The 22,378-nt window shown below is 48.3% G+C and overlaps 11 protein-coding genes across 11 annotated transcripts; 5 read left to right on the top strand and 6 right to left on the bottom strand.

The window, feature by feature from the left end:
- Positions 1-7: 7 nt before the first annotated feature.
- Positions 8-2,691, top strand: F9C07_2249224 (putative transporter; the record flags this gene model as incomplete). The annotated part of the gene is made up of 3 exons (XM_041284304.2): positions 8-1,980; positions 2,039-2,134; positions 2,550-2,691. Exons 1-3 carry the CDS (start codon positions 743-745, stop codon positions 2,689-2,691), a joined length of 1,476 nt encoding a protein of 491 aa, XP_041141367.2. The 5' UTR covers positions 8-742.
- Positions 2,692-2,696: 5 nt separating this feature from the next.
- On the top strand, positions 2,697-3,324 carry F9C07_2135754 (uncharacterized protein). The gene is made up of 3 exons (XM_041288796.2): positions 2,697-2,955; positions 3,013-3,137; positions 3,207-3,324. Exons 1-3 carry the CDS (start codon positions 2,784-2,786, stop codon positions 3,285-3,287), a joined length of 378 nt encoding a protein of 125 aa, XP_041141368.1. The 5' UTR covers positions 2,697-2,783; the 3' UTR covers positions 3,288-3,324.
- Positions 3,325-4,280: 956 nt separating this feature from the next.
- Positions 4,281-7,665, bottom strand: F9C07_2278937 (C6 transcription factor Prf). Its single transcript, XM_071510339.1, has 7 exons — positions 7,164-7,665; positions 6,619-7,101; positions 6,155-6,566; positions 5,825-6,086; positions 5,252-5,771; positions 4,707-5,198; positions 4,281-4,653 (listed from the first exon to the last, which is right to left on the bottom strand). The coding sequence occupies exons 3-7, from the start codon at positions 6,438-6,440 to the stop codon at positions 4,393-4,395; spliced, it is 1,821 nt and encodes a 606-aa protein (XP_071365569.1). The 5' UTR covers positions 6,441-6,566; positions 6,619-7,101; positions 7,164-7,665; the 3' UTR covers positions 4,281-4,392.
- F9C07_2101451 (uncharacterized protein) lies at positions 7,138-7,665 on the bottom strand (the record flags this gene model as incomplete). The annotated part of the gene is made up of 1 exon (XM_041284313.2): positions 7,138-7,665. The coding sequence occupies one exon, from the start codon at positions 7,663-7,665 to the stop codon at positions 7,138-7,140; it is 528 nt and encodes a 175-aa protein (XP_041141370.2).
- A 67-nt stretch (positions 7,666-7,732) lies between these two features.
- Positions 7,733-8,486, top strand: F9C07_2278936 (stress responsive A/B barrel domain protein). Its single transcript, XM_041288797.2, has 3 exons — positions 7,733-7,933; positions 7,998-8,226; positions 8,286-8,486. The coding sequence occupies exons 1-3, from the start codon at positions 7,915-7,917 to the stop codon at positions 8,389-8,391; spliced, it is 354 nt and encodes a 117-aa protein (XP_041141371.1). The 5' UTR covers positions 7,733-7,914; the 3' UTR covers positions 8,392-8,486.
- A 42-nt stretch (positions 8,487-8,528) lies between these two features.
- F9C07_515 (thioesterase family protein) lies at positions 8,529-9,055 on the top strand (the record flags this gene model as incomplete). Its single annotated transcript, XM_041284305.2, has 2 exons — positions 8,529-8,544; positions 8,565-9,055. The coding sequence occupies 2 exons, from the start codon at positions 8,529-8,531 to the stop codon at positions 9,053-9,055; spliced, it is 507 nt and encodes a 168-aa protein (XP_041141372.2).
- A 359-nt stretch (positions 9,056-9,414) lies between these two features.
- Positions 9,415-10,982, bottom strand: F9C07_2227380 (uncharacterized protein; the record flags this gene model as incomplete). The annotated part of the gene is made up of 6 exons (XM_041288807.1): positions 9,415-9,745; positions 9,823-9,945; positions 10,003-10,161; positions 10,227-10,382; positions 10,444-10,864; positions 10,922-10,982. 6 exons carry the CDS (start codon positions 10,980-10,982, stop codon positions 9,415-9,417), a joined length of 1,251 nt encoding a protein of 416 aa, XP_041141373.1.
- Positions 10,983-12,113: 1,131 nt separating this feature from the next.
- Positions 12,114-12,854, top strand: F9C07_513 (uncharacterized protein; the record flags this gene model as incomplete). The annotated part of the gene is made up of 3 exons (XM_071511314.1): positions 12,114-12,354; positions 12,627-12,704; positions 12,778-12,854. 3 exons carry the CDS (start codon positions 12,114-12,116, stop codon positions 12,852-12,854), a joined length of 396 nt encoding a protein of 131 aa, XP_071365568.1.
- An 841-nt stretch (positions 12,855-13,695) lies between these two features.
- On the bottom strand, positions 13,696-15,573 carry F9C07_512 (putative sugar transporter; the record flags this gene model as incomplete). Its single annotated transcript, XM_071511310.1, has 2 exons — positions 13,696-14,870; positions 14,922-15,573. 2 exons carry the CDS (start codon positions 15,571-15,573, stop codon positions 13,696-13,698), a joined length of 1,827 nt encoding a protein of 608 aa, XP_071365567.1.
- A 1,907-nt stretch (positions 15,574-17,480) lies between these two features.
- Positions 17,481-18,590, bottom strand: F9C07_511 (UMTA methyltransferase family protein; the record flags this gene model as incomplete). Its single annotated transcript, XM_071511308.1, has 5 exons — positions 17,481-17,714; positions 17,781-18,135; positions 18,187-18,243; positions 18,311-18,488; positions 18,524-18,590. 5 exons carry the CDS (start codon positions 18,588-18,590, stop codon positions 17,481-17,483), a joined length of 891 nt encoding a protein of 296 aa, XP_071365566.1.
- Positions 18,591-20,037: 1,447 nt separating this feature from the next.
- F9C07_510 (putative acyl-CoA dehydrogenase) lies at positions 20,038-22,113 on the bottom strand (the record flags this gene model as incomplete). Its single annotated transcript, XM_041288808.1, has 4 exons — positions 20,038-21,562; positions 21,618-21,680; positions 21,731-21,947; positions 22,005-22,113. The coding sequence occupies 4 exons, from the start codon at positions 22,111-22,113 to the stop codon at positions 20,038-20,040; spliced, it is 1,914 nt and encodes a 637-aa protein (XP_041141376.1).
- Positions 22,114-22,378: the final 265 nt, after the last annotated feature.

The raw sequence follows: 22,378 nt of genomic DNA, 5'->3' as shown, positions 1-22,378 counted from the left end.
AATCAGGCACAAAATCCCCGTGGGAGTTGACCAGGTGACACCGCGTAAACAAAGGACACATAACGTCGACCATCAACCCATCCACGAACGTTTGGAGGAAGGTATACAAGGAATAATGAAGACCAACAGCTCGTCTTCTTCCAGCTATGCTGATAACTAGCACTCATCATGGAACTGCGCACATAGCCCGCGAACTGTGAGTTTGACGGAGTTATTCTGTCGGCCTGCGGAAGCGAGCCGACGCAACACCCGGTTGATCATGTCTAAGTGAGGTATGTCTAGACCTATATCTGTACTCACCTGGTTTTTAACATAACGGTGACGCATAGGAATATATACCTAACAATTGATTCATGCGCAGACCGCCAGGCTATATCATATTCTGACCCGATTATCCCACGCAATTGAATATATAGGGAAAGGAGAACAGGAGTTCGTGATTTGTGTTAGAGCCAACTGAGGCTAATCAATGTCCATATTAGGGGTGCAGGTGCGAAACAAACACTATGGGGTTCGGATGTCATCCGCAGGTCTTTGGTTTGCCTTTTGTCAAGCAGGGTTAGGTCAATTTACCCCCTAGGAAACAGGCTATTAATAAAATTCTGATTCCATTATGCACCCAAGCCTCTCCTGTGTTCACATAAAAGCCCACGTCGTGCGCTGAGCTACGTCCATCCATCTTCCCACCACTTGATACCCTTTCCAATTGACAGATCCGCCTTCTCTACCGAATTCGTGCACTATGTTCTGGAAGACAGCGAGGACAATCCAGTATGCACAAATATTTCTTGTTATAGCTCCAGCTTTTATCCTATACGGCTACAACCAAGCTGGCCTTTCGGCGCTCCTCGATCTCCCGGATGTGATCCGCTACTTTCCCCAGATTGACACCGTCAACACACATGGAGCCAAGAAGGCAGAGAATTCAACCATCCAGGGTCTCATCAATGCTTGTTTACAACTAGGAACCCTTGTTGGTGCATTGTCCTGCTCCATGACTGGTGATGCACTTGGCCGTCGAAAGGCCATCTTCGTCGCTGGGATCTGCGCCGTAGCTGGTCAGATTCTCCAATGCACGGCATTTTCACTTCGTCGGTTTACCGTGGGACGTATCATACTGGGCGCCGGGGTCGGCCAATTGAGTGTTATTGTGCCACTGTGGCAAGCGGAAAGCTCTTCTGCTGGTAACCGTGGACGTAAGGTCATTACCGCTGGCATCTTTATTTGCATGGGGTTTCTACTTTCCAGCTGGATCAACGTAGGCTTCAGTAAGGCCCCCTTACCACCACTGCAGTGGCGGGTTTCGCTGGCAATTCCCGTTTTACTTTGCTCCATTATCTGCATCTCCATTTTAACCTTTCCTAAATCCCCTCGCTGGCTCGTCCAGAAACACCGCATCACAGATGCAGCAGAAGCCCTCGCGAAGCTCAATGGCATGTCCAGCGATGATGAGCATGTCCAATATGAGATATGCCGAATCAGAGATTCGCTAGAGGGAGGCCCAAAAGTCTCCATTAAGGATGTATTCAACAGGAACGATCAGAACCGGCTCATATACCGGTTCGCATTATGCCTCGTAATACAAACACTCCAACAACTCGTGGGCGGGAATTTGATTTTAATCTACACAACGAGTATCTTCGAGAGTAACTTGCACCTTCAAGGTGATATCCCAGCAATCGTGGCCGCCAGTTCCCTTACCTGGAAGTTCCTTTGCTCTTTTATAGCATTTTTTGCAGTCGACCGTCTAGGAAGACGGTGGCTCTTTGTCCTAAGTGGGACTGGAATGTCGATATGTATGGTCGCCATGGCCGCTGCCACGAGCTTTCCTGTATCAAACCATGCTGCGTCTATTGTTGCAGCCGTCTTTATATTCATATTCAATATTTTCTGTCCAATCGGTTTCTTGGGGGAAACATTTAGTACTGCACTGAGATTGCCCCTGCCCACCTACGAGCGGCCATGTCCTCCATATCAACCGCAAACCATTGGCTGTGGAACTTTATAATTACCATGGTCACACCGGCGGTTACCACAGGGTGATGCTCAGCTCAACGCGGGTGGCACGAGCGAGGACAAGGATGCTGAAGGAGAAGTTGCCAGAGCCGAGCAAAGAGAATTTGCTTAATGGCTGGTTCAATGCCCCCACGCTTTCAATGACTAGGTACTCTGGATGTGAAGCACCGATCTTAGTAGTCTGCCTTTCTGTTTTCGTCTGATATATGCTGTGTAGACGCGCCAGCTCATTATTTTTTGAAGCGCCTACGCCGTTATACCCGGCTTAGTAGTAGTATACAATGATATCTTTCTTGACAATTAGGAGCAAATGTTCTCCTATCTTCTGTACTCCACCTATTAGTTCCTCCTAGACTCCAACTATAAAACATGAGGTTGCAATGGCCGGAGGTACTGGGAAAAGATGACCCACGGTTGACCCACAAACCCCTTTTAAATTGTTCATAGAGATAGGGCCAGACAAGGCTCAAACGGACGCCCGAGAGTTCCCGAAGACCTTGCCACTACCCCTATGATTACTATTCGACTGATAGGAACAATACTATTCCCCAAATTCCCCACCAACAGGAGCACCACGTGCAGCATCCAGGAACCAAAAATGATATGATCAGCGCGTCTGGCTACATGGAAGTGTCACATTCGCATTACTGGACAGCCCCGTCCAAGGGTATATAAAATAGCCACGCCCAACGCCTATATTCTCCTGGAAACAAGACAAGACTTTCATAATATCTCGCAACACCTACTTTACCCAATTCCACTTCATCATGCGTGTTTCCTCTCTAGCCCTAGCTCTCTGCGCCAGCGTCGCAATGACCGCCCCGACAGAAACTCCCGACCTACACAATATCCTCCAAGCCTTCAATACCTCCAAGATCGTGCAAGATGCTGGACCGGTGCTCGAGTCCCTCCTAGTTACAGGCAACTGCAACATCCCCGGTTCGTCTCTTTGCACTATGATTACCAGCTCAACTGAAATCTAACATCTGTTAAAAGCCTGCTTCCAGCAACTCATCCCGGCCGTACAGGAATGCAATGCTGCTATTGTCGGCGGGGGTTCAGACATCGCATCTGACCTTGAGTGCGTGAGCAGCGTCGTCGCCGATTTAGTTCCTAGCCAGGTATGTCCTATGCCCACTGATATTACTAGGTTTTTTTTTTTTTTTTTACCAATGCTGATTCTTGATCAGTCCAACAACTGTGCTGTTTGTGTTGGGGATGCTATCTCTACCATCCGATCTCAGCTGGAGAAAGGGTCTCAGTCCCATTGAGTGCCTTGGCAAAAGGACCTTGGGAATCTGAGCTTTGTATAGTAGTTGGCTAGTTAATCTATACTTTAAACCTGTCTATCTATGGATTTTGGAGGGTAATGCCACGTAGCACTAAATGAACTTCTAAATGAACATGGCTCGGTAGAGGTTAAGCAATTAATATAGTGACTAAATTGTAGAGTGCATCTCGAGCCATGGCCAATTCAATAACCAATTAAGAAGAAAGAAAGCACAGAGAATCCACTCACTCTCGGAGTAATCCTGCAATAGGCTATTCGATTGTTCGAAGACCAAAGAAAGAAAGTAAAATCTCTCCAACAAACCCAGCACAAAAGGATCAACACCACAAGATCGTCCCTCACCTACTACCATGAAAATTACCATAAAAGAATCTACACAGCCCGTTCAGGTAAAGACAGAACGGTACCATTGGTAGAAATGGCAGTAATATCTCGACTAAATCCAATCCCTGTCCATCTAGAAGGTTATTGAAGTCCGCAAGGCAAACTAAATTCGGCTAGTCTGGAGGATAAATCTTGTAGGGATTTAAGATTTCTTAGGGCTGGGTCGGACAGATTGTTGCTCCGACTGCTAATCTTCTCCACTATTTTGTGGGGCCTGGCGACAGCCCTAACCCTAGTTCTACGGAGTACTGTGGCGAGGGTCGATGAGGAGATGGGATCTGCATTCCTTCTAGTAGTGGGTATTTGGTTGATTTGAGATATTTTGGATAATGTGCTAATTATAATTACTAACTTGGGAGAGGCTAGACATCTTTTAGTCTGAGCCTTGGGGTGATTAGCATGTTGGTCTTGGGATGGGATTCTTTGGTGTGGGAGAGAAGAGGGTTGAGGGCAGATTGTACCTTGTGCTATGGTTGTTTTTCTGGATGTGTTAATTGTATGTCTTTGCGAGGTATCACGACTATGATGGTTTTATGTTAACATGTATGCTAGCTCCTTAGGGTGAAAAGATGAAGGATTATGTGGACGTAAAACAATATACAACAGTGATTGATTGAACGTATAGATTAAAATATAAGTTCTAGGCAATAAAAGAATTGTTGTATACCCAGGTTTCCGAGAACATAACAAATATTGTCCTGCTATAGATTTCTAGGAGTAAGCATCTCAACAGGGAAATTGTTTGTCGGTAGCCGAAGGCCTTGGAATGACCCTCCCTCACTGTCAACATCTAACTGGAAGAGAAAGGATTCCGCTAAGGGATTTGTAGTTTTGAGGGTATGGATAACTGAGCGGAAGAATTGGAAAGCAGAATGAGCTTCTGTATCTTCAGGATGAAGCTTGAGATGCTGAACGTATACGCGTGCTGCCACATAGAGACAGAATGACACAAAAGGATTCACCTAAAAACTGTCAGTTATTTGCGGGATAACTCAACCAAGCACTGAAAGCTTACTTTGCCCATGTTGATAGGACCAACCATCTTGATAACCTCCAGAATTTGATGTGCAGCAGCACTGCACCTTAACCTGCTTTGAACAATGGGGTACTCTGTTATGTTGTTCCACTCCGCCTTGAATATTGCAGCTTGGTGAAGGCATATGACAGCCGTGTGAAGAGCAATGTTGCAAAAGATAATATTGGGATCGCCTATCCCAATGGGAAGACGCAGATGAGTTGGCATGGTCAGAGCAAAATGGAGCAAAATCTCATCGCATGATCTGTGTCGCTGCCAGAAGCCTCCAGTACTATAATCATCGTCGTCCTGCGACTGAGGGAGACGAAGATGGTTTGTGATCCGTCCGAAGATGCAAGACACGAAGGCGATGCTTGCGGAAGGAGACAGTGTTGAGAGCCCCTCACCATCTAGAACATCACTAAGGGGTACCGTTGGCTCTGAATCGCCTGTAATAAAGGCTTCCTCACTCGCGGGAAGATTTGTCATGGCCTGCTCATATTAGTACACTATTCGCTTCTAGATACGACATAGGGAGAGCTTACCTCTGTCTCATTGATCCCAACAGGCCACCCTGTCCCAATGGTGGCAAATTTATCGATACAGAAGGTCGTCCAGAAGACCCTCCGTCGCTCTTCTTTCTCCACCCAATCTATGGAAGGTGTGAAGCACTGTTTGATTTGAGGACTTGGGCTATCTAGGTGATGCAGCCCCAGCATAATTGCGAGTCTACATGCCTTTCCACAACTTAACCAAGCCCTGGGAAAAAACATCATCTTGTACTCGTACGCGGTGATAAGAAGCCATGTCTGAGCATGTGCTAAAGAGAGGATCCCTCCTCCATAGCCTTTCATCTCATCCGCCTCGGCGTACTTGCGGGCTCTTTCGTAGAAAGCTGTATGTAAAGTATCATATTTTTCGCTGACAAGGGCAGCATGGCACCAGATCATGTATTGAAGACAGACTGGGGGCCGGGAATCAGGCGCATAATTCAACGCAGAGAGGTGCCTTTGACGATGTATAATCGGCATGTAGATGTGAACATCTTCAAAGTAGATCCGGTACCTATAGAAATCAGCAAAATATCACTTGGATATAAGGGAAGTCAGGCGACATGCAGGTCATCGATAACATCTTGATCCGGGAGAGGTTCCTCTAGCCCTAAACTAATACTATCTAACCCAACGCTGGGTTCTGTATATGCCCTTTCGGTACTTGATGCTGTGGGATCGGTTTCTTCCATCGTGTCTTGGAAAGAACCAGTACTGCTCAGATTAGGGTGACTAGCTCTATCTACCCATGCACCTGGAAGCGGGGCGGAGGGGTTTTGACTTCCGAGAATACTAGGCATTTGGGCGCTAAGCAGCGCTTCCACCTGTGCTGTTCAACAAGCAAGTAATATTAGTATTATAATTTAATGGTATAGTTTCGCCGCTTCTGAGACTTACCTAATCGAGACCCAAAGACCGCTGTATATCCTCGCTTCGGACCGCTTTTCTTCCGCGTCGTCTCGTAGGCGCATGTCCGGTTAAACCTAGAGCAAGTTCCACAAGCAGGCTTTGCCATATCACATTTGGACTTCATCCGTCGGCATGTTGTACAGGCGTTCCGCTTATAGAACGGGTAATTGGCTGCGTCATGGTCACTATGCCCTGTAGGAGGCTGTGTGGGACATTCCGATTGGGATGGAGGATTCTCCGGATCAATGGATGGTTGACCAGGATGGGTTGCCATGGCGTTGGCGGGGAGGGTGTCGGAGATGCGCGGCTAGAGTTGCCAAGGCATTCAAATTTCTAGATGACGCCGTGAAAATTATAATGTGAAAGATATTATATTGGACTAGGAAGCTCAGTCATACCCCTAGGTGGATTGGTAACTTCTCATGAAAGACCCGAGGTAAGAGTATGCTTACTAAATAGCCTCTGGACAGGGTTCCAGACCCGTAACCCTAGAGAAGAGTTGCTCTAAATTTCAGAGTGGCAAGACCGCCCTAGCTTGAAGCTATTGAAAAGATTGAAAAGAAATGCAAAAGCGACAATAGCTACGATCATGGAAGGCGATTTATTACCTGGAAAATGCGTTCTCTTTCTACAGGAGGTTCCTAAGGTTTAATCTAGTCACTGCCGCGCATACAGCTGTATGCCTAGAGGCGCCAAAACGCCGATCATCCGGTCCTAGTCCTAGTCGTTTATTTTGCAGATAACCTATGATTTAAGCCGAATCAGCGAATTTTACAATTATGGCATGGATAGAAGCTGCTCGGTAGAAACAGCAGGCTAGGTTTTCTCCCAAAGCAACATTTCTTTTATCCAAAAGCTTTACTCCTTTGCCAGTTTCATCAACCACCCTTGACAGTGCCAGTCAACCTTCAGTATCGTAGCTGTCTCACTCTCGACTATATAGAGTACGTTCATCGACGGCGCACCCCACGTCAGGTTCGTCGTATGAACCCCCTACGGAAGACTCTGCCGGTTGGATCTTGAAGACCGGTCATCCCTTGATCGGTAAAGTAGATGACGCCGTCCGCGGTGATGACGAGGTCATTGGGCCCTTTCAGACGCTCGCCCTGGTATCGCGATGCGATTATCTGTAGTTCTCTGCTGGTGGGATCGAGCTCGAGTATTCCTTGCTTGAAATCGGCGATGATGGTGATGTTTTTGGTGATGTGGTTCCATACCAGTCCGTTTGGTTCGCCATCGTACTCTGTGACGAGGGTCCAGTTTGCATTGGAGTCGATGGAGCAGATACGGCCGTATGGAATGTCTGTGACGAAAAGAAGATCAAGTGTAGAAACGTATATGGGTCCTTCTAGTAATGAGTCCAGCGGTTTCGTTTCTGAATGATTGAATGTTCTGAGAGGCCTAGGCGACGGAAGTTCTGCGGTAGGCTTGTCCATTCCACGGCCTGTACAATGGTAGGTTAGTTGTTTTGTACGTCGACCATCGGTTCGACGAATCATATGATGAAGAATAACAATTTTACCCTGGTGTTCTTCAATCGAAATACCAGTATCGGAGTGCCTTGTTTTATATGCCGCGATTCGGGAGAGCGGAGCGCATCCGCACCCGACGGCTTCAATCCGCGGTTCATGAAAACAGCAGTCCTATGCCGAAAGGCATATATAAACTGGTGTATCCTATTCCTTAACACGAACTAAGTTGAATTTACTGTTTATCTCGTCATAGTATAGACAACCGGGTTTACAACAATGACTCTTATCCACATCGGTTAGTTGTACTACATCCAGCCTTGCAAAGACAGATTCCCCCCTAATACACTCATCTCATTTAGTGCTGTTCAAGTTCCGTTCCGATGTCAGCGAGGAGCACAAGAAGACCTTCGTTACAGAACTGAAGAAGCTTAAGAAACTCTCCTGCGTTAAAGCGGGAAGACTCATCGTCGGGGGTCCCAGCGTCACCGACCCTATTGATCGCAGCAAAGGATTCCAGATTGCTCTCGTGAGCTACCACGAAAGCCAGGCCGCTTTAGCTGAATATCAGGCTAGTCAGGAGCATCACTGGTATGCTTTCATCTTGGGCCATGACTAGTCATGATTGATATGCTAATTGTCTCGTGAAGGGTGACTTCAACATACATGTTTCCCTATAAGGAGGATCTAGTGCGGTTTGATTTCGAGGTAGATCCGGAGGATGAGGATATGTGCCAATTTCCTTTGTTAGTGTAGAATTATTTAGGGCTAGCTTGGTCAGCGCACGGAGGTAGACCGTTTGTGTCCGTATAGAATGAGATCAACGGAGTACATCCATCGGATACAGCCGACAGACGGGCCCCATCCGATCGGTTCGGATAGACACCGCCCCGATGAACCCCATAAAGAGTAAAGAAACACCCAGCCAGGATATTTCATTCAACATACTCCCCAATCCTCATATAAACCACATATCAACATGACCTCCACACTCTCCCATGTCCTCAACGTCTGGGACGCGCAACGCGCCAACAGCCCCATCTACGCCCTCCTGCTGGACAATATCACCATCACCGACGCCTCGCCGGGGACAATCCATGCCAATCTACCAATAGCCAAGAATCATACAAACTCTAAAGGAGGTCTACATGGCACGCTGACCGCGTGTCTTGTCGACTGGGCGGCGGGCATGGCTATCGCGTCGCAGGGCGCCAGTTATACCGGCGTGAGCACTGATCTGCATGTTTCGTATCTCTCGTCGGCGAAGGAGGAGGAAATTCTGGAGATTACAGGACGGGCGATGAAAGTCGGGGGAACGCTGGCGTACGTGTCGGTAGAGATTGAGAAGGTGAAGGGAAATGGGGACCGGGTGGTGGTCGCGACTGGGTTACATACGAAGTATGTACGCAAGACGGACTGATTTTGTTGTTCAAATAGGTTGGGATAAAAGTGTGCCGTTATAAAGGATTCATCCATGTAATATAACATTACTATGTGCATGAGACTTGAAAATTTGCAATTGTTCATGGCATACTTACTGTACAGTGGAATCAGCCAGCACCGTGTTAACCCGAAAGAAAGGTAGTATACTTAAGCATTGCTTACATGGAACACAGAATGCGTCTGAATGAACTATCCCTGGTTAGCTAGTATACAATACCAGATGTTATTAGTTTAACCGAGTGGTCGCTTTCATATGGCTCTCCGTTGGGTAATCTTGACCTGATTAAAGGGCTTGCTTATGATTTCTTTTTCGGTGACATTTTCTTCCGTCGACTTTCATCCTTGGCCGACCACCTTTTCATTTGCACCCTCTTTAATAGGTGATAGCGGCCGTTCAACCGCTTTCTCTTCCTCATATTCCGTATCCTCATGTTTCTTTCTGGTACAGTAGTACCCTGCAGCTGCAATTGCAATGACTGGAATGATACAAAGTGCAATTAAACCCAGTAGAGAGGGTGTAGAGCCCGGCTCGCTGCATTGGTAGTCCGTCTTATACTCGAGAGACTGCGATATCTCCTCCATCTGGGTTGTAAAGCTTTTGCAGCCGACTGGTAGGGTCGAATGGATGCCGATGGAGTTGAAATCTTTCAGGAACGGGAATTTGACACTGTTTCAGACATCAGACCGCCGCGGGTATTTATTGGTGTGGTTGCAGATGGAAGGGAGGGAATGGTATGGACAAACCTTTCTAGGGTCCCGTAGAGGGTGATGGAAGTTAGCTTTCTGAGAGGTAGGGTGAGGTTCAGCGGCGAGGTGGTGCCTAATCTCATGTATACGGTTGAGCTCTGCAATGAACTCACGTCGAGGCTGTCGGTCGATTAGTATCACCGTAGGGTTAACGCGGTTGTTTCTGGGAAACTATACCTTTTGATCGGCCCATAGACTGAAAAGGTTCCTGTCAGGTTTTTCAAGCTCGGGAAGCTGAATGATCCCGGGGTCTCTTTTGTACGGATCATAACATCATCGCTATACCCGCCATCTCTATGATCCCAGCCAAGGAACTCCAACTTCGGCATGGAGATTCTAGAGTAGATTAATGTAAGACCACATGACAGGTAAGCTCAATACGGATGGAAGGCTGCGCGTACTTGGAGATTCTCCCCTCAACTAATAAACGATATGCATATACTAGAGACGGGAATGTGAGCTGTAGAGGCTTCCCAGTATCCTCTCTTTCTGCGCCAACCGCCGGACCATAGATATCAAGAAACCGAGAGACGTTTCGCAAAGAGTCCACGTTCACACTGCCACGCATATCAGTACTCATTCCCCGGTATCATAACTACGTGAGTATTGTGTCCATACCTAGAGAAGCCCCCAGCAAGATAAAAGTAGGAAGCCTCACGTAGCGAACGAAGGTCGAGAGTGTCGGTGGTGATGCCATGTTGGTAAATAGCGAAGTGCGACACACTCTCAAGCCGAGGCATAGATATGGTTTTTAAGGTTGTAATATTCGCAATGGCCACATTTTTAATTGACTGGGTGTCTGGTAATTCCAGAGATGTGATTTGGGTGGGTGTCGAATTGCCCATCCCCGGCCGCGACGTGATATACTGTACGTCGAGTTTCCCATCGATGGTTTTCAGGTTGGGTAGTATTAACGCCCCAGAGTATGTGTCAGTGATCGTGATGTCTCCGCGCACATGCGTACAGCCCTGAAACAGCGATTCCACATCCTCCAAGCGGGTCACGTTGAATGAGCCCCGGCATAACCGCGCAGTGGCCACTAAAGCGAGTATTAGAATGACAATCTGGAGGACATTGCCAGGGGTAGGTAACTTACCGTCGATCAAACACCCGGGAAGCAGCAGGAGCAATGGCCACCCAGCGAGCGAGGGATACATCCTGGGCGCGACCCGTACGTGTTTCTGATAGACAAGAAACTCTGGGGAGATCTTCCCCTGAAAGGAAATGATTGTTGAACTTCTCCGACCTTGGCAATGTCTTGGTCTAATAAACCATTCGTATAAATGGGGCATTGTGATAGGTGGGAGGAGTGTCCAGCTTTCTTACTAGACTCAAGCGAGAAAATAGTGGCGGCCCACTCCGCTGGACCCATTTAAGACGCTTTATGCTTCAGTTGTGCATTTAATGGACCAGCTTTTTTTTTGTTATGATTTTCCTAATTGATCACCGACCGTAAAGGACGATACCCCGGTGCTCTAGGTAAGACGGGGTATTTGGCTTTGCCCGTGCAGTAGGTGGTGGTGCTGGAAGATGTACCGGCGCTGGGCAGCAGGGTTGTAAAGGGGAAAGTAAACGAGCCTGCGAGAGCGTACGCGAAAGAATATGGCGTTTTGATCACCTCAAAAGGCAAGAAAGGGCCCTCGTAGCTTTTTTTGAACAAAATATAAACCTATTTAGATAAGATCGGATGGGGTATGCAGAACGGCACGGATCGTACTCGGAGTTTGAGTCTACCGGGTCGATCAATTGGCCTTTTCGTCTCTCGGCCGCTTCTTCAGTTGTTGTGTGGTGATAGCAACCTGACTTCTGGGTTTGCAGAAAGGACTAAGAATGGATGTAGCCCAGGACACATCTCCCGATCCATTGCAGACCCCATTCCCTGCTGGCCCAAGGAACAGGGTTCCTGGACTTGGCATCTTTCTTGCTTCTTGCTTGATTCTTGGGTAACACATAGACGTCAGGCTGGGTAGCCTTGAGCCGAGATTTTATGATGGGCTTATTCTTCATCGTGTCCTGTTTGTGTATGTGTCCTTTTGTTGTGGAGTCTCAAGTCACTTAGATGTGCGTGCGCCGTGGTATTTGTAACCCCCCACATCTGGTTATCGGCTTATACTGAGACTGGTATTTCATTATGACATTACTTAAGTAATGAGAATCGCCTGTGGATAGTCTTCTACAGCCCGACAATATCTCTGTAACCCTCTGCAAAAGCTGGCCGTCCTAAACTGGGCCCATGGGTAGTACTACCCTACATGGCATCATGGAGTAAACCGAACAAAAGGCTACATATGCACAAGAACGCACAGCAGAATGAGATATTCCAAGACACGTACAACAGACAGCCTAAAGGTACCCCAATAACCCCGAAGACTCAATCACCGTGCAAAACCCCGCCATCTCCATATCACCTCGAAAAACAAAGTATATCAAGCGCACCACCTACCACCCTCCATAACCTATCCAACACACCACTCGATACCAAACCCCAAATCATAAGACCGATAACAATCACAATCACAATTACACAATGTACGTCCTAACTCCCCAAGAAACCTCATCGGTAGTCTACACCATCTTCGGCATCTAACACCACACTAAACACACTTCCTCGCCCTTGAGTACCCAGCTCACGACCCTCCTAACACCACACTTACCGTCCAAAAACACCATACTCCTAACCCACCCTGGCCCCGGCCCCTTAACAACAACAGTCCATCTAACCTACTAGCCCACAAAAACCTTCTACGAAAAATGGTGGCACAGCACCCCAGTACGTACCTTCTGGAACACCCTCCCCGAAGACGCAGGCATATACCGAGAAACCATCACCGTGGCAGTCGAAAGAAACCAGAACAGTACAAACAAGCCCATAAGCCCCGGTATGGGTTGCTTGGGAGATTATATTCCTATCTCGGATAAAATTGGGTATTGGGGATGTTATTATCACCATAGACCTGCTACTGCGTCTGCTACTGGCCCGGAAGGGAGATTTCCTAGCCGGTGGAGGAAACACCGAAGAGGAAGGTTAGTACTGAGTCTATAAGGTATGGTCGAGTTCATATGACCCAGTTCCCAGAGAATCTCTGTTTCGTGGTCGAAGGACAAGATCATTCTAATCTTATGACTGTTGAACGGGAAACGTGGTTTGAGAGGTTCGACTTGCCTACCCTGCACTGGCTGAATGAGTTACAGTCTGCGGGGCCCGAGACGGGGCTTCCTGAGATGCGGGTGTGTTATGACCTGCGGAGTGGGAGGTTTCGGGATGGGGAGCCTGAGGCGCCGAGTCATAATCGGAAGGTGCAGTTGTTGTATTTTCTGGATATGGAGCGTATGGAGCGGGTGGGGAGGAGGTGTAAAGAGCATGTGTTGCTTAGGAGGGAGTTTTTGAAGTCTTGTGGAGCTGGTGGGGAGTTGGCTGAGACTGGGGGGGGGGGGGGGCTTTGTTTGTCGGTTGAGACGAGTATTTTGAAGGATGGGGAGTTGGAGTGTGAGTATGTTGGGTGTTGGGATCGGACGGGGTTGATGGGGTATGAGTGGGATTTTGCTTAGGGTGCATAATAGAGGGTTTAGAACTTCTGAGCGAGGCTGGGGAGTTATGTGGGCGATATATCCTTTCTGTATAGCTTCATGTTAAAGTATTCCTTTTTGACTATGTCCAGAGATCTATAGTAAGTACTGCCAAAGCACAATCTATGTCTATCGACTAAAGCTGGGGAAACAACACAAGTATTTTGGACTTCTCACCAGCATAGGCCCAACATCGCTATCAACCAAAGGTAGAGTGTTCTTTCCACAAAATTGAACTAAAGAAATTGCTGGCCTCTTAACCGATGCCCAATGACCAACACAAGGTCGCAATAAGAATACCATCTACTTCTCCCTCGAAGTCTCTTCATCACTACTCGTACCAAAGTAGCGCGCCAATTCTCTGTCTAGACTGTCACCAGCCAACTTCGGCATCTGCAAGCTCTGTTTCACAGGCGAGATGCCCTGAGCGTTAGCACTTGCGAAGACCACATCCAGCTCTTCAAGCGTGCGGCCCTTGGTCTCAGGGAAGAAGAGATAAACGCACGGAATAAGTGCAGCATTGAAGACCGCGAAAATTATGTATGTCTGGTATCCCAAGTTCGCGAAAGCGGGTGGAGTGATCATGACAATAAGGAAGTTGGACATCCAGTTGGAACTGGTGGACAGGGCATTGGCCTGAATGCGAATGCGAAGGTTTGTGATTTCGGCTGGATACAGCCAGGTCATTCCCAGCCAGCCAATGGCGAAGAAAGAATTGAAAACAAATAAGAACACAGTTGCCGTGACACCATATTGTGTCTCCAGCTTAGGTGCTCCGTTTTCCATTATTTCGCCCGTGGATACAGTGCCAGCTAGAATTGCCATCGAGACCATCATCCCAGAGGCACCGATTATCATCAGCTTCCGCCGACCGGTCCGTTCAATGAGTGGCAGCGCTATGAGTGACGCCATGAAGTACTCAGTTCCATTACAGGCCGCAAGTAGACGTGCCATTTCTGGACCGAATCCGAGAGAGTTCTCAAAGATCGCAGTTGCGTAGTAAGTCACGAGATTTATACCGCACATTTGTTGGAAAAATTGAGAGACCATGGCCAAAGTAGAGCGGCGAAGGTTCTGTGACGGCCCGTTGGTGAGCAGCTCACGGTACTTGAAGCTCCCGCCGCGACTCTGTACTTCCAATGCTTCGTTAATGCTGCGTAGCTCTTCTTCTACATCTGGGTGGTCTTCTGCCTTGCCCACAAGTCGAGCAGTGACATCGCGAGCCTCAGCATGGCGTCCCTGCATGGTGAGCCATCTTGGGGAATCGGGAAGATAAAGTAAGCCGATCATGACAATAATAGTAAAGAAAGATTGGAACATCAGTGGGAACCTCCAGCGAACAGAACCAGTCAGGAAGTAGAATCCGTAATCCACCCAGTATGCGATCATAACACCGGCAGATATAAGAGCCCCTGAGAGCATGATCAGGACACCTCGTTGGTGCGGTCGGGCACATTCGGACTGCCATGTTGGGATTGCTACCCGGTCAGGATCATTGTATGTAGAAGACACCTTGAAGAAATACTCACTAGATGTTACCATTCCGTTCCCAATACCTCCAACAACACGACCTGCCACGAACAAGCCGTAGTCGAAGCACGCCGCCTGCATAATTGTCCCAATGATCATAATTAAAGAGCCCCAGAATGTACTCGACTTTCGTCCCCACCGTTCACCATAAGCTAGAATTACGAGTGAACCCATCCAGCATCCGATCTGGTATATCGCGACTCCTGCTGCCTGGGTGTTTGCATCACCTGTGCAGTACGTAGGATTGGGAATGGTGTTGGTCGGATTATCCAGCCAACAAAGATCATTTGATTTGTCGCGAGGGGTCATGAGCGGGAGAACCTCCTGAAAGGAATCAAGGGTGAGCAGGGCACTCAGTACACCCTGATCGTAGCCAAACATAAGGAACCCGCAGCTAGCGATGAACCCAATGGACCAGTTCAGGGCTCTGCCCTTGAGCTTTTCACCGCCGACTTTCCATTCGGGCAAGTCGCCCATCCATCCAAAGCTTTTGAAGAACTTACCCCCAGAGCTCGCTCGGTCACGCTCATAACGTATACATGCTTCCTTGTTCAGAGCGGCATGAGGTGATGGGTCGGATGAGTTCTGAATATGTTCGGAACTGGGGAGCAATATCTCTGAGTTCTTCTCGTTCTCTGCCGGACTTGACATGTTGGCGATGCGAGTTGTAGATTGTGTGTTTTACCCCGGACTGGAGTCCCCGGCTTTTATAACCGAGTGTCCTCGATCAGAGTTTCACCACCATCTTGTTGTGGAAAAGGCCGGGGCATGAGAATGACAATACAATCTGGGCCCCATATTTTCTACCTCCGCCGTGCTGTGACCTTTTCATTGGCTCCTTCGCGCCTAGAACCAGAGTACTGGTTTCCGCCATGGCGGACTTGGCAAAATGATGGCCGATTCATCTCAAGAAGGGTTCTGAAAGCCAGCCAAGCCTTGGCTCTCCCCTCGTCAGCCCTGAGGTTGCAAGATATGTGGGGTTCAAGGGCATGGCCTATGTCACTATGCCCGAAACTGAGGCTCAGCATCCTTGGTTAAAGGTCAAGAAACTTCAGCTCAAGGCAATGATTGGGTTAATCTAAGTGGCTCTGGAGGCGACTGTCATTGGTATGTAGGAGATACTCGGATAGGCACTATTTGGCTAGATCTCCACAAGGCTCTTTCGCGGGAGAAAGGTTAGTGAAGCTGGTATTGCAAAATCACAATAAATTGTTGAAGCCCAAGGTCACATTGCTTGCGGGAACTGGTCATATGTGCACTATAGGGTACTATAATCAAGCTTCGATCCTTTGATCCTACAGGAACCCATAGTTCCACGCATCATAAGCGACTCTCACGGGTAGTCATCTTCCCAGTCTTTGTGTACAAAGCCTGCTCCATGATTCCGCTGCCAAGCCTCGGCATCTTACGGGTGGAGACCATAGAACTGTTGCCTAACATTGTGAATGAGGGCTGAGTTTTGGTATTGTATTGACTTCAGACAAGCACCGTGCCTTTGGACCAGTGAATATCGGTTTATGCTGCGATGCAAGGATTTCATGTTGGCTAAGAAACACTCTTGTCAGATACATTGTCTGTTGTTTGCGGATAATTGGCACACTTCAGAACTCCGTGATTATAGCGTCCGTTTATCCCCTTGTGGGATAAGCTAGACTTCAGCAATGAACGAGCCGTGCAAGAATGCTGGGGCAGCTGCACGCGGCTTTCGATCAAGTACTTGGCATTAACCTCATGTTGTGTCAGCCAAGTCGTAAACCTTGCTAACCATTTTCGACGCCAGTCGTGCAAGAGTCACCAATAAATGCCTCACTAGAGTTCATAGCTAACACTATGCAATGTACGATAAACTTTATCGGCGCCACCCTTGGCATTGATGTACTGGGTCTATACCCACAACTGTTAGCCGAGCAGTTGTCAAGGGGCATGCACAAGGTTGTCGGGTTGTGGTGCCCGGCTGATGGACCTGCTCTAATTCGCGCGAGCACAGAAGGAGGGGACTCTAGAGTGATGATCGTAATCTTCTGGAACAGCCTGATAGTCTGACTCCATTGCTGAAGGCCACACCAAGGCAAGGTGTTTGTTCGAGAGTTCTGGTAAACCATCCCGAGTCCCCGAAGATCCCCGACAATAGACCCATCACAAAGGATGAGCTATGTAGATAATGGTCCATGCAGATTGCGTCTGGTGGCCTAGAAAAGAGCCATGTTTCGCATTGTGTGTCGAAGCTTGCATATTCTGCATTTTCAAAGTATCAATATCTTGATTCAAAAAGTTGGTCATTCGGTCTTGTCGCAAAAACAGCTGTTGGCTTCCCCAACCCGCACAAATATGATATTGGTATGACAGGAAATTGTTGCTCCACCGTAAAACGCCTTTGTCTCTGCTCACAGACGCGATATAGGAACATGATAGGAAACAGAAAGTGAGTGTGCAATACTGAAGCTGGGCAAAAGAATAAAAAGAGGGTGAACACTTGAGCCAAATATAAATAAACAAGCAAGGGAGAGACAAGATTGATAGAAATGAGGAAATGAGGAAAGGGAAATCGTACATCATAATCATACAGGCTTTCTTCCATATATGAAGTAGACCGGCAGATATAAATGGATGGATGGATCCCTCAACTCACGCTTGACCTTTGCTATTAAAATTTGAATCTCCTCGTGGCTCCAGCCAAGGATGCGTGAAAAGATAGCAGGAGTGTAAGAGTCAATGACCTGAAGCTCCTGAACACCTTGGTATTTTCCAATCTCCTTTAACTTAGGATCCTTAGGCCACGGTCCAATTGGGAGCTGTCATTCGCCGGTTAGCGATAATTGAGATGGTATACCTCACACATCAATCTAGGCACTACTTACCTTGCGGATCTCCTGGTGTACATCGACGAAACCAGCATCTTTCAGCTTGTCTTTCCAGCCAGGGACATTATCAGCTGGCTTGCCAAATTTCCGTAACCCCTTCACAAGATTGTCCATCCATTCCTGGGCATTTGGGGCCTTGTCTAATGTATCATCATCGGAAAGAAAAGGTGACGTGACTGCTTGAACTTCGAAATACCCCCCGGGGACTAGATGTTTGAATGCTTGCTTAAAGAACTTTAAATCGTTGCCTATGCAGCCCTCCAGTTCACGGGCATGTATAAAGTCAAATGGTCTGGTATACAACCAATCGCATTCGAAGTCATCGATCTCAAATGAGCAAGTTGGCGGAACCCTAACAATTATCGCTGTTAATAAGGCCCAGGAAATCCGAGGTGCTACATACCATCTAGGCTGTATAGGACTTAGATCCGTTCCAATAACCTGTGCGGATGGATGTTCACTAGGGTCCTAATGTCAGGGATCGAGCTCTCTGAGAGGTTTGGATGATTACAATGCCATGCACATACTCTGCAAAGTCTATTGCCCAGATGCCGGTTCCAGTGCCGAGGTCCAGGACTCGCTGGACATCATTCTTAATCGGAGCGAGGTGGAGAGCGCCTCCGAGAAGTAAGCGATATACATGGTGGGCCAGGTCCATGCGATCTTGCTCCTCCTCATCATTCGGCTGTCGGTTGTTAGAAAGACCTGTCGATAGCTGAGGAAGTGGCAGAGGCACATACTACTAGATACGTTCCTTCGCGAAATGCATGATAACGACGGCCATTCTAGCGCTAGAGTCAGCGACATGGGTTGCTTGTAGGACCGTCTCACCAACCTCGTACCTAGAATGCCACTCTTGTCAGACACGTCTTCATTGTTAGGGTTAGTAAAGGGCCACCTACTTATAATTGAGAATACTGGAGTTCAATGATGTAACAAAGCTAGCAGAGTTTAACCTAGAGCGATGGTCAGTCTAACAATCAAGACACGGTAAAACAACAACAGTCCCAGCTACTCACGAGTCATTATAGATAGAGTCCTCGAATGCCTCATCCTGGGATAAATCACCGTTAGCCACCACGCTCACCGCAAATTGCACCAAGTATGACTCTGAGTGGTGTTAACTCACATCGACCTGCACAGGATCCATCGCTAATATCTGTAACTCAGGAACGGCCAGCTGTTGCCGCTCATCCTGCCACGAGGTCATTGTGATGAAATGGGCTGAAATGTTGCGCTTTAAGAGGACAGAGAAATCGTCGTTAACAGCAGAAATTATGCCTACAGAGCGCAAAGACAGGGGCTTTGACAGTGTTAAACGTGCTACCGTTGAAACTTTTCCTTGTTCTCAGCGACAGTTGGCCGCTTCCCCACGCGGGATCCTTCAAACCGGAGTGCGATTGCGATTCCACATTACTTGAGTTACACCGCGTGGTTTTTTGCTCGCCGAACAATCAGCGTTGCAGCCGATCCTTCCGCTGGTCTCACTCTATAATATAGTCGTTTTATAGGAAGTGGAGTGGTTGGTTCCCTGTTCCGCCAATAGCGGCAGAGTCGGTGGATTCCCTCTCCCTTTGACCAACAGTAGAGTCAGAATCCATGCAGGCTGAACATCTAGGCTGGAGAGATGCGTCTTGATCAAGGGAGGTGAAAGAGATAGTCAGACGCTAACGACCGTTGAGACCCATCGTCCCGTGACTCCCCACCAGGCTAACGTTTAGTGCCCTAAAAAAGGCAACTAATTTGCGAATGGTCAGATCCCCTTTTCCGAACTGCGACAACTTCCATGTGTGAGTGTTCCTCATTAGACAATCAAATTGACCCACAACCCTTCAAGGATGTTCGAAGACCCATCGCGACGACTTTCCCCGCTGCCAGTCTCCAGTGAACATCGATCTGTTGCCCATCCGGCAGTTTATCGTACAGACTGATACCACGAGAAATCAAGAAACTCGCATCAAGAGGATCATCTAGTCTACAAAGTGCTTCAAATAGAGTTGGAACTTGGCAGGCTTTCCGCGCTTTAGAGTTCAAGACCAGTCTCCATATTCCCCCTTGTCTTTGTTATGACTTTCCAGTCACCCCCTTTTCCTTGTGAAATTCAGGCTTCAAGAGACAAGGGCCTTAACCCGTTCACTACTATAGTAGCTATAGTATACGTTATGTACAATTAATGCCAGGTGGGTCCCAAGATTAACCCTCTAGTGACGCAGAGGAATGATAATGGCAACGGCGACCACATGCATAATGCGAATCACAACTTCGAGCCGGTTCCCTGAAACGACCGATGGCCCGACACTTGCTTCGCTGGCAACTCCACCCCCCAGGCAATGCGACAGTCCCAGCGCAGATGTTCGTTGGTTATCGATGATGGCCCTGCACTCGCAGTACGCTGGACACTGATAATGTCTCGCCAAACCATGTCGCCAACACCGCCTTCCCCGGACAAGATCCACCGTCGTGCAATTTCGGTCGTAACGCCATCGCCATCTCGCTCGGCGTCCAGAGCAAGAAGAGCACCACAGAGTATCCAGGCAAGGGTAAACATGACTCGGCGAGCATCCGCCAGAATGAACCGCGGCTCACTGGTGGCTTTAATCCGAGAAAGGAAGTCAGACCATATTTGTTTCAATGCGCTCGCGAACTCAGGCGTCGTAATCAACGCCAACGTGCGCTCGAACCAAGCCGAGAATATAGTTAGATTATCCCGTTTGACAAGGAAGCGAACGAGTTCACTAGCCAGCACATTAGTAGTTCCCTCCCAAATGGAGTTCACAGCAGTGTTCCGTAGCAGTCGAGCGATGTTGAACTCCGGCTCGTCCGGTTCATCCATGTATCCAACCCCGCCCATTCCCTCTTGGCATTCTTGAATCCCCGCAATTGCGTTCTTGCTAATCACGGCCTTAGCGATGGCTGTCAAAGCCCGGAATACTACCTGTGCTTCCTTGCCCTTGGTGGGCAGATGCGCCGCAGGAGTGGAGACCCCGTTGTTTTCCACCACGCCCATGACAGCAACCGTGAAAAACGCGAGGTTCATCGCGCCCCGATGTTTCACCTCCAGGTCTGCGAGTAGGCTCAAGTGCATGGGAATGAGCCACAATGGTTCGCCGACCGTGGTTCTGACCTTAGCAAAGCTCTTGGTGATACTAATAGCACGTCGCCATGCGGCAAGCGATCCAATAAATGTATGGGTACGAGTGATGTTGAGTAATGGTGCAATAGCCATGACACCATGATCGACGGTGCCGACCAGGTGAGCGCGCATGTCTTTCAGCTCCAGCTCCGCCGTTGGTAATTCCTTGGTCCCTAGCTTGTTCTTCAAACGATGGATTCGGACACCATTGGTGACCACTCGAGGCTTGCCGTCTTCCCCGACGATGGTCTTCCGTAACGGCGCAAGGAAAGTGCTAAGCTTTCCTGATGGCGTTTTAGCAAGCATCAGAGCGATATTAGCATCGGTGGCGGAAGAAAAAAACTTGAACCCGTTGATTAGGTAGTCACCTTCATCGAGCCCGTTCGAGGCCTTCGACCTATGCGACAAAGGCGAATACGTGGCCCAGGTCTCGGTGTTTTGAACATCGCTGCCTCCTGCTCTTTCAGTCATCCACTGGCCGGAGGTCCAATAGTCCTCCTTTTTAGAGATTAACTTCTGATACGCCGTCTGGAAGGGGTGATCCGCGGCTACATTTTTGCGCTCCTGGTTCAAAACAAGCGCGGCTCCATCAGACATACTAACGGGGCAGGAATAAAGCCCCGATGAGGGAGAATAAAGGTAGTTTCTATCTCCGGGTCAGGATTGGCGTTCAAGAACCATAGCCTATGAAGACAACTCACACAGCATACTGAACCAATCGTCTCTCGGCCCCATAGGTAGGCTCATATCCCAACGATACGACACTTGACCAGTCAATAAAAAAGTGTATCATACAGGGACACAGACGACTTACCCGTGCCGAGCACCCCATTTACCCAGCTGCTTCCACCCTTCGCTAGTAATCAATCGGTCATAGTCATATCGCTGACCCCAGACATTGAATCCTTTCACATATGGCTGATGTCTCTCGGCATCCGCACTCCACTCCCTAATCTGATCGGAGATAGCTTCCTCACCCAACTCTACCAATTGTGGCTGAGCCTGCTCTAGCTTCTGCGCCGGAAGGTACCCTATTTTGATTAGTCCATTCTTCAATATTCACAAGCTGTGACAACGGATAAACACACAGGACAGAGCTCGTTGGAGACTGGTATCGGAAGTATATGTGTTCTCCAACCGCTCAGGCTTCGTGATATGTCCACGGTCCACAGTGGCGTGACGAGGTCCAGACTCCATGATGTGCTCAAGTATTACTTACAGCGACCTTAAAGTTACAACGTGTCTGTCCGACGTTGGTGTAGTCTTGGATCACATATCTGATATACAGTAACGTGCCTCGGTGGGAGAGCGCGTGATTACCTCGGTTACGGCAAGCTGGGATGAGGAGGTGGCTTGAGGACTAGGTTTTCATTACCCAACGAACTGAGTGGAGAAAGTCCCAGGCAGGCTAATATCAGAGGTGTGTTCTACCCCGATGAGTAGCTACAGTAAAGGCGTCCAC

The sequence above is a fragment of the Aspergillus flavus genome, chromosome 1 (genome assembly GCF_009017415.1).
Source record: "Aspergillus flavus chromosome 1, complete sequence".
NCBI lineage: Eukaryota > Fungi > Ascomycota > Eurotiomycetes > Eurotiales > Aspergillaceae > Aspergillus > Aspergillus flavus.
The sequence above is the reverse complement of the archived record's forward strand: the minus strand, read 5'-3'. Positions and strand labels throughout refer to the sequence as shown.

What these genes read in the sequence shown, in the direction of transcription:
- F9C07_2278936 (XM_041288797.2), top strand. An exon ending in GCTAGTCAGGAGCATCACTG is followed by an intron (nt 8,227 to 8,285) that starts GTATGCTTTCAT and finishes TGTCTCGTGAAG; the next exon opens with GGTGACTTCAACATACATGT.
- F9C07_2278937 (XM_071510339.1), bottom strand. Translation starts at nt 6,440, where the DNA reads ATGGCAACCCATCCTGGTCAACCATCCATTGATCCGGAGAATCCTCCA. An exon ending in GGTCTTTGGGTCTCGATTAG is followed by an intron (nt 6,087 to 6,154) that starts GTAAGTCTCAGA and finishes CTTGTTGAACAG; the next exon opens with CACAGGTGGAAGCGCTGCTT. An exon ending in GTCCTATCAACATGGGCAAA is followed by an intron (nt 4,654 to 4,706) that starts GTAAGCTTTCAG and finishes GACAGTTTTTAG; the next exon opens with GTGAATCCTTTTGTGTCATT.
- F9C07_2135754 (XM_041288796.2), top strand. Translation starts at nt 2,784, where the DNA reads ATGCGTGTTTCCTCTCTAGCCCTAGCTCTCTGCGCCAGCGTCGCAATG. An exon ending in AGGCAACTGCAACATCCCCG is followed by an intron (nt 2,956 to 3,012) that starts GTTCGTCTCTTT and finishes ATCTGTTAAAAG; the next exon opens with CCTGCTTCCAGCAACTCATC. An exon ending in CCGATTTAGTTCCTAGCCAG is followed by an intron (nt 3,138 to 3,206) that starts GTATGTCCTATG and finishes ATTCTTGATCAG; the next exon opens with TCCAACAACTGTGCTGTTTG.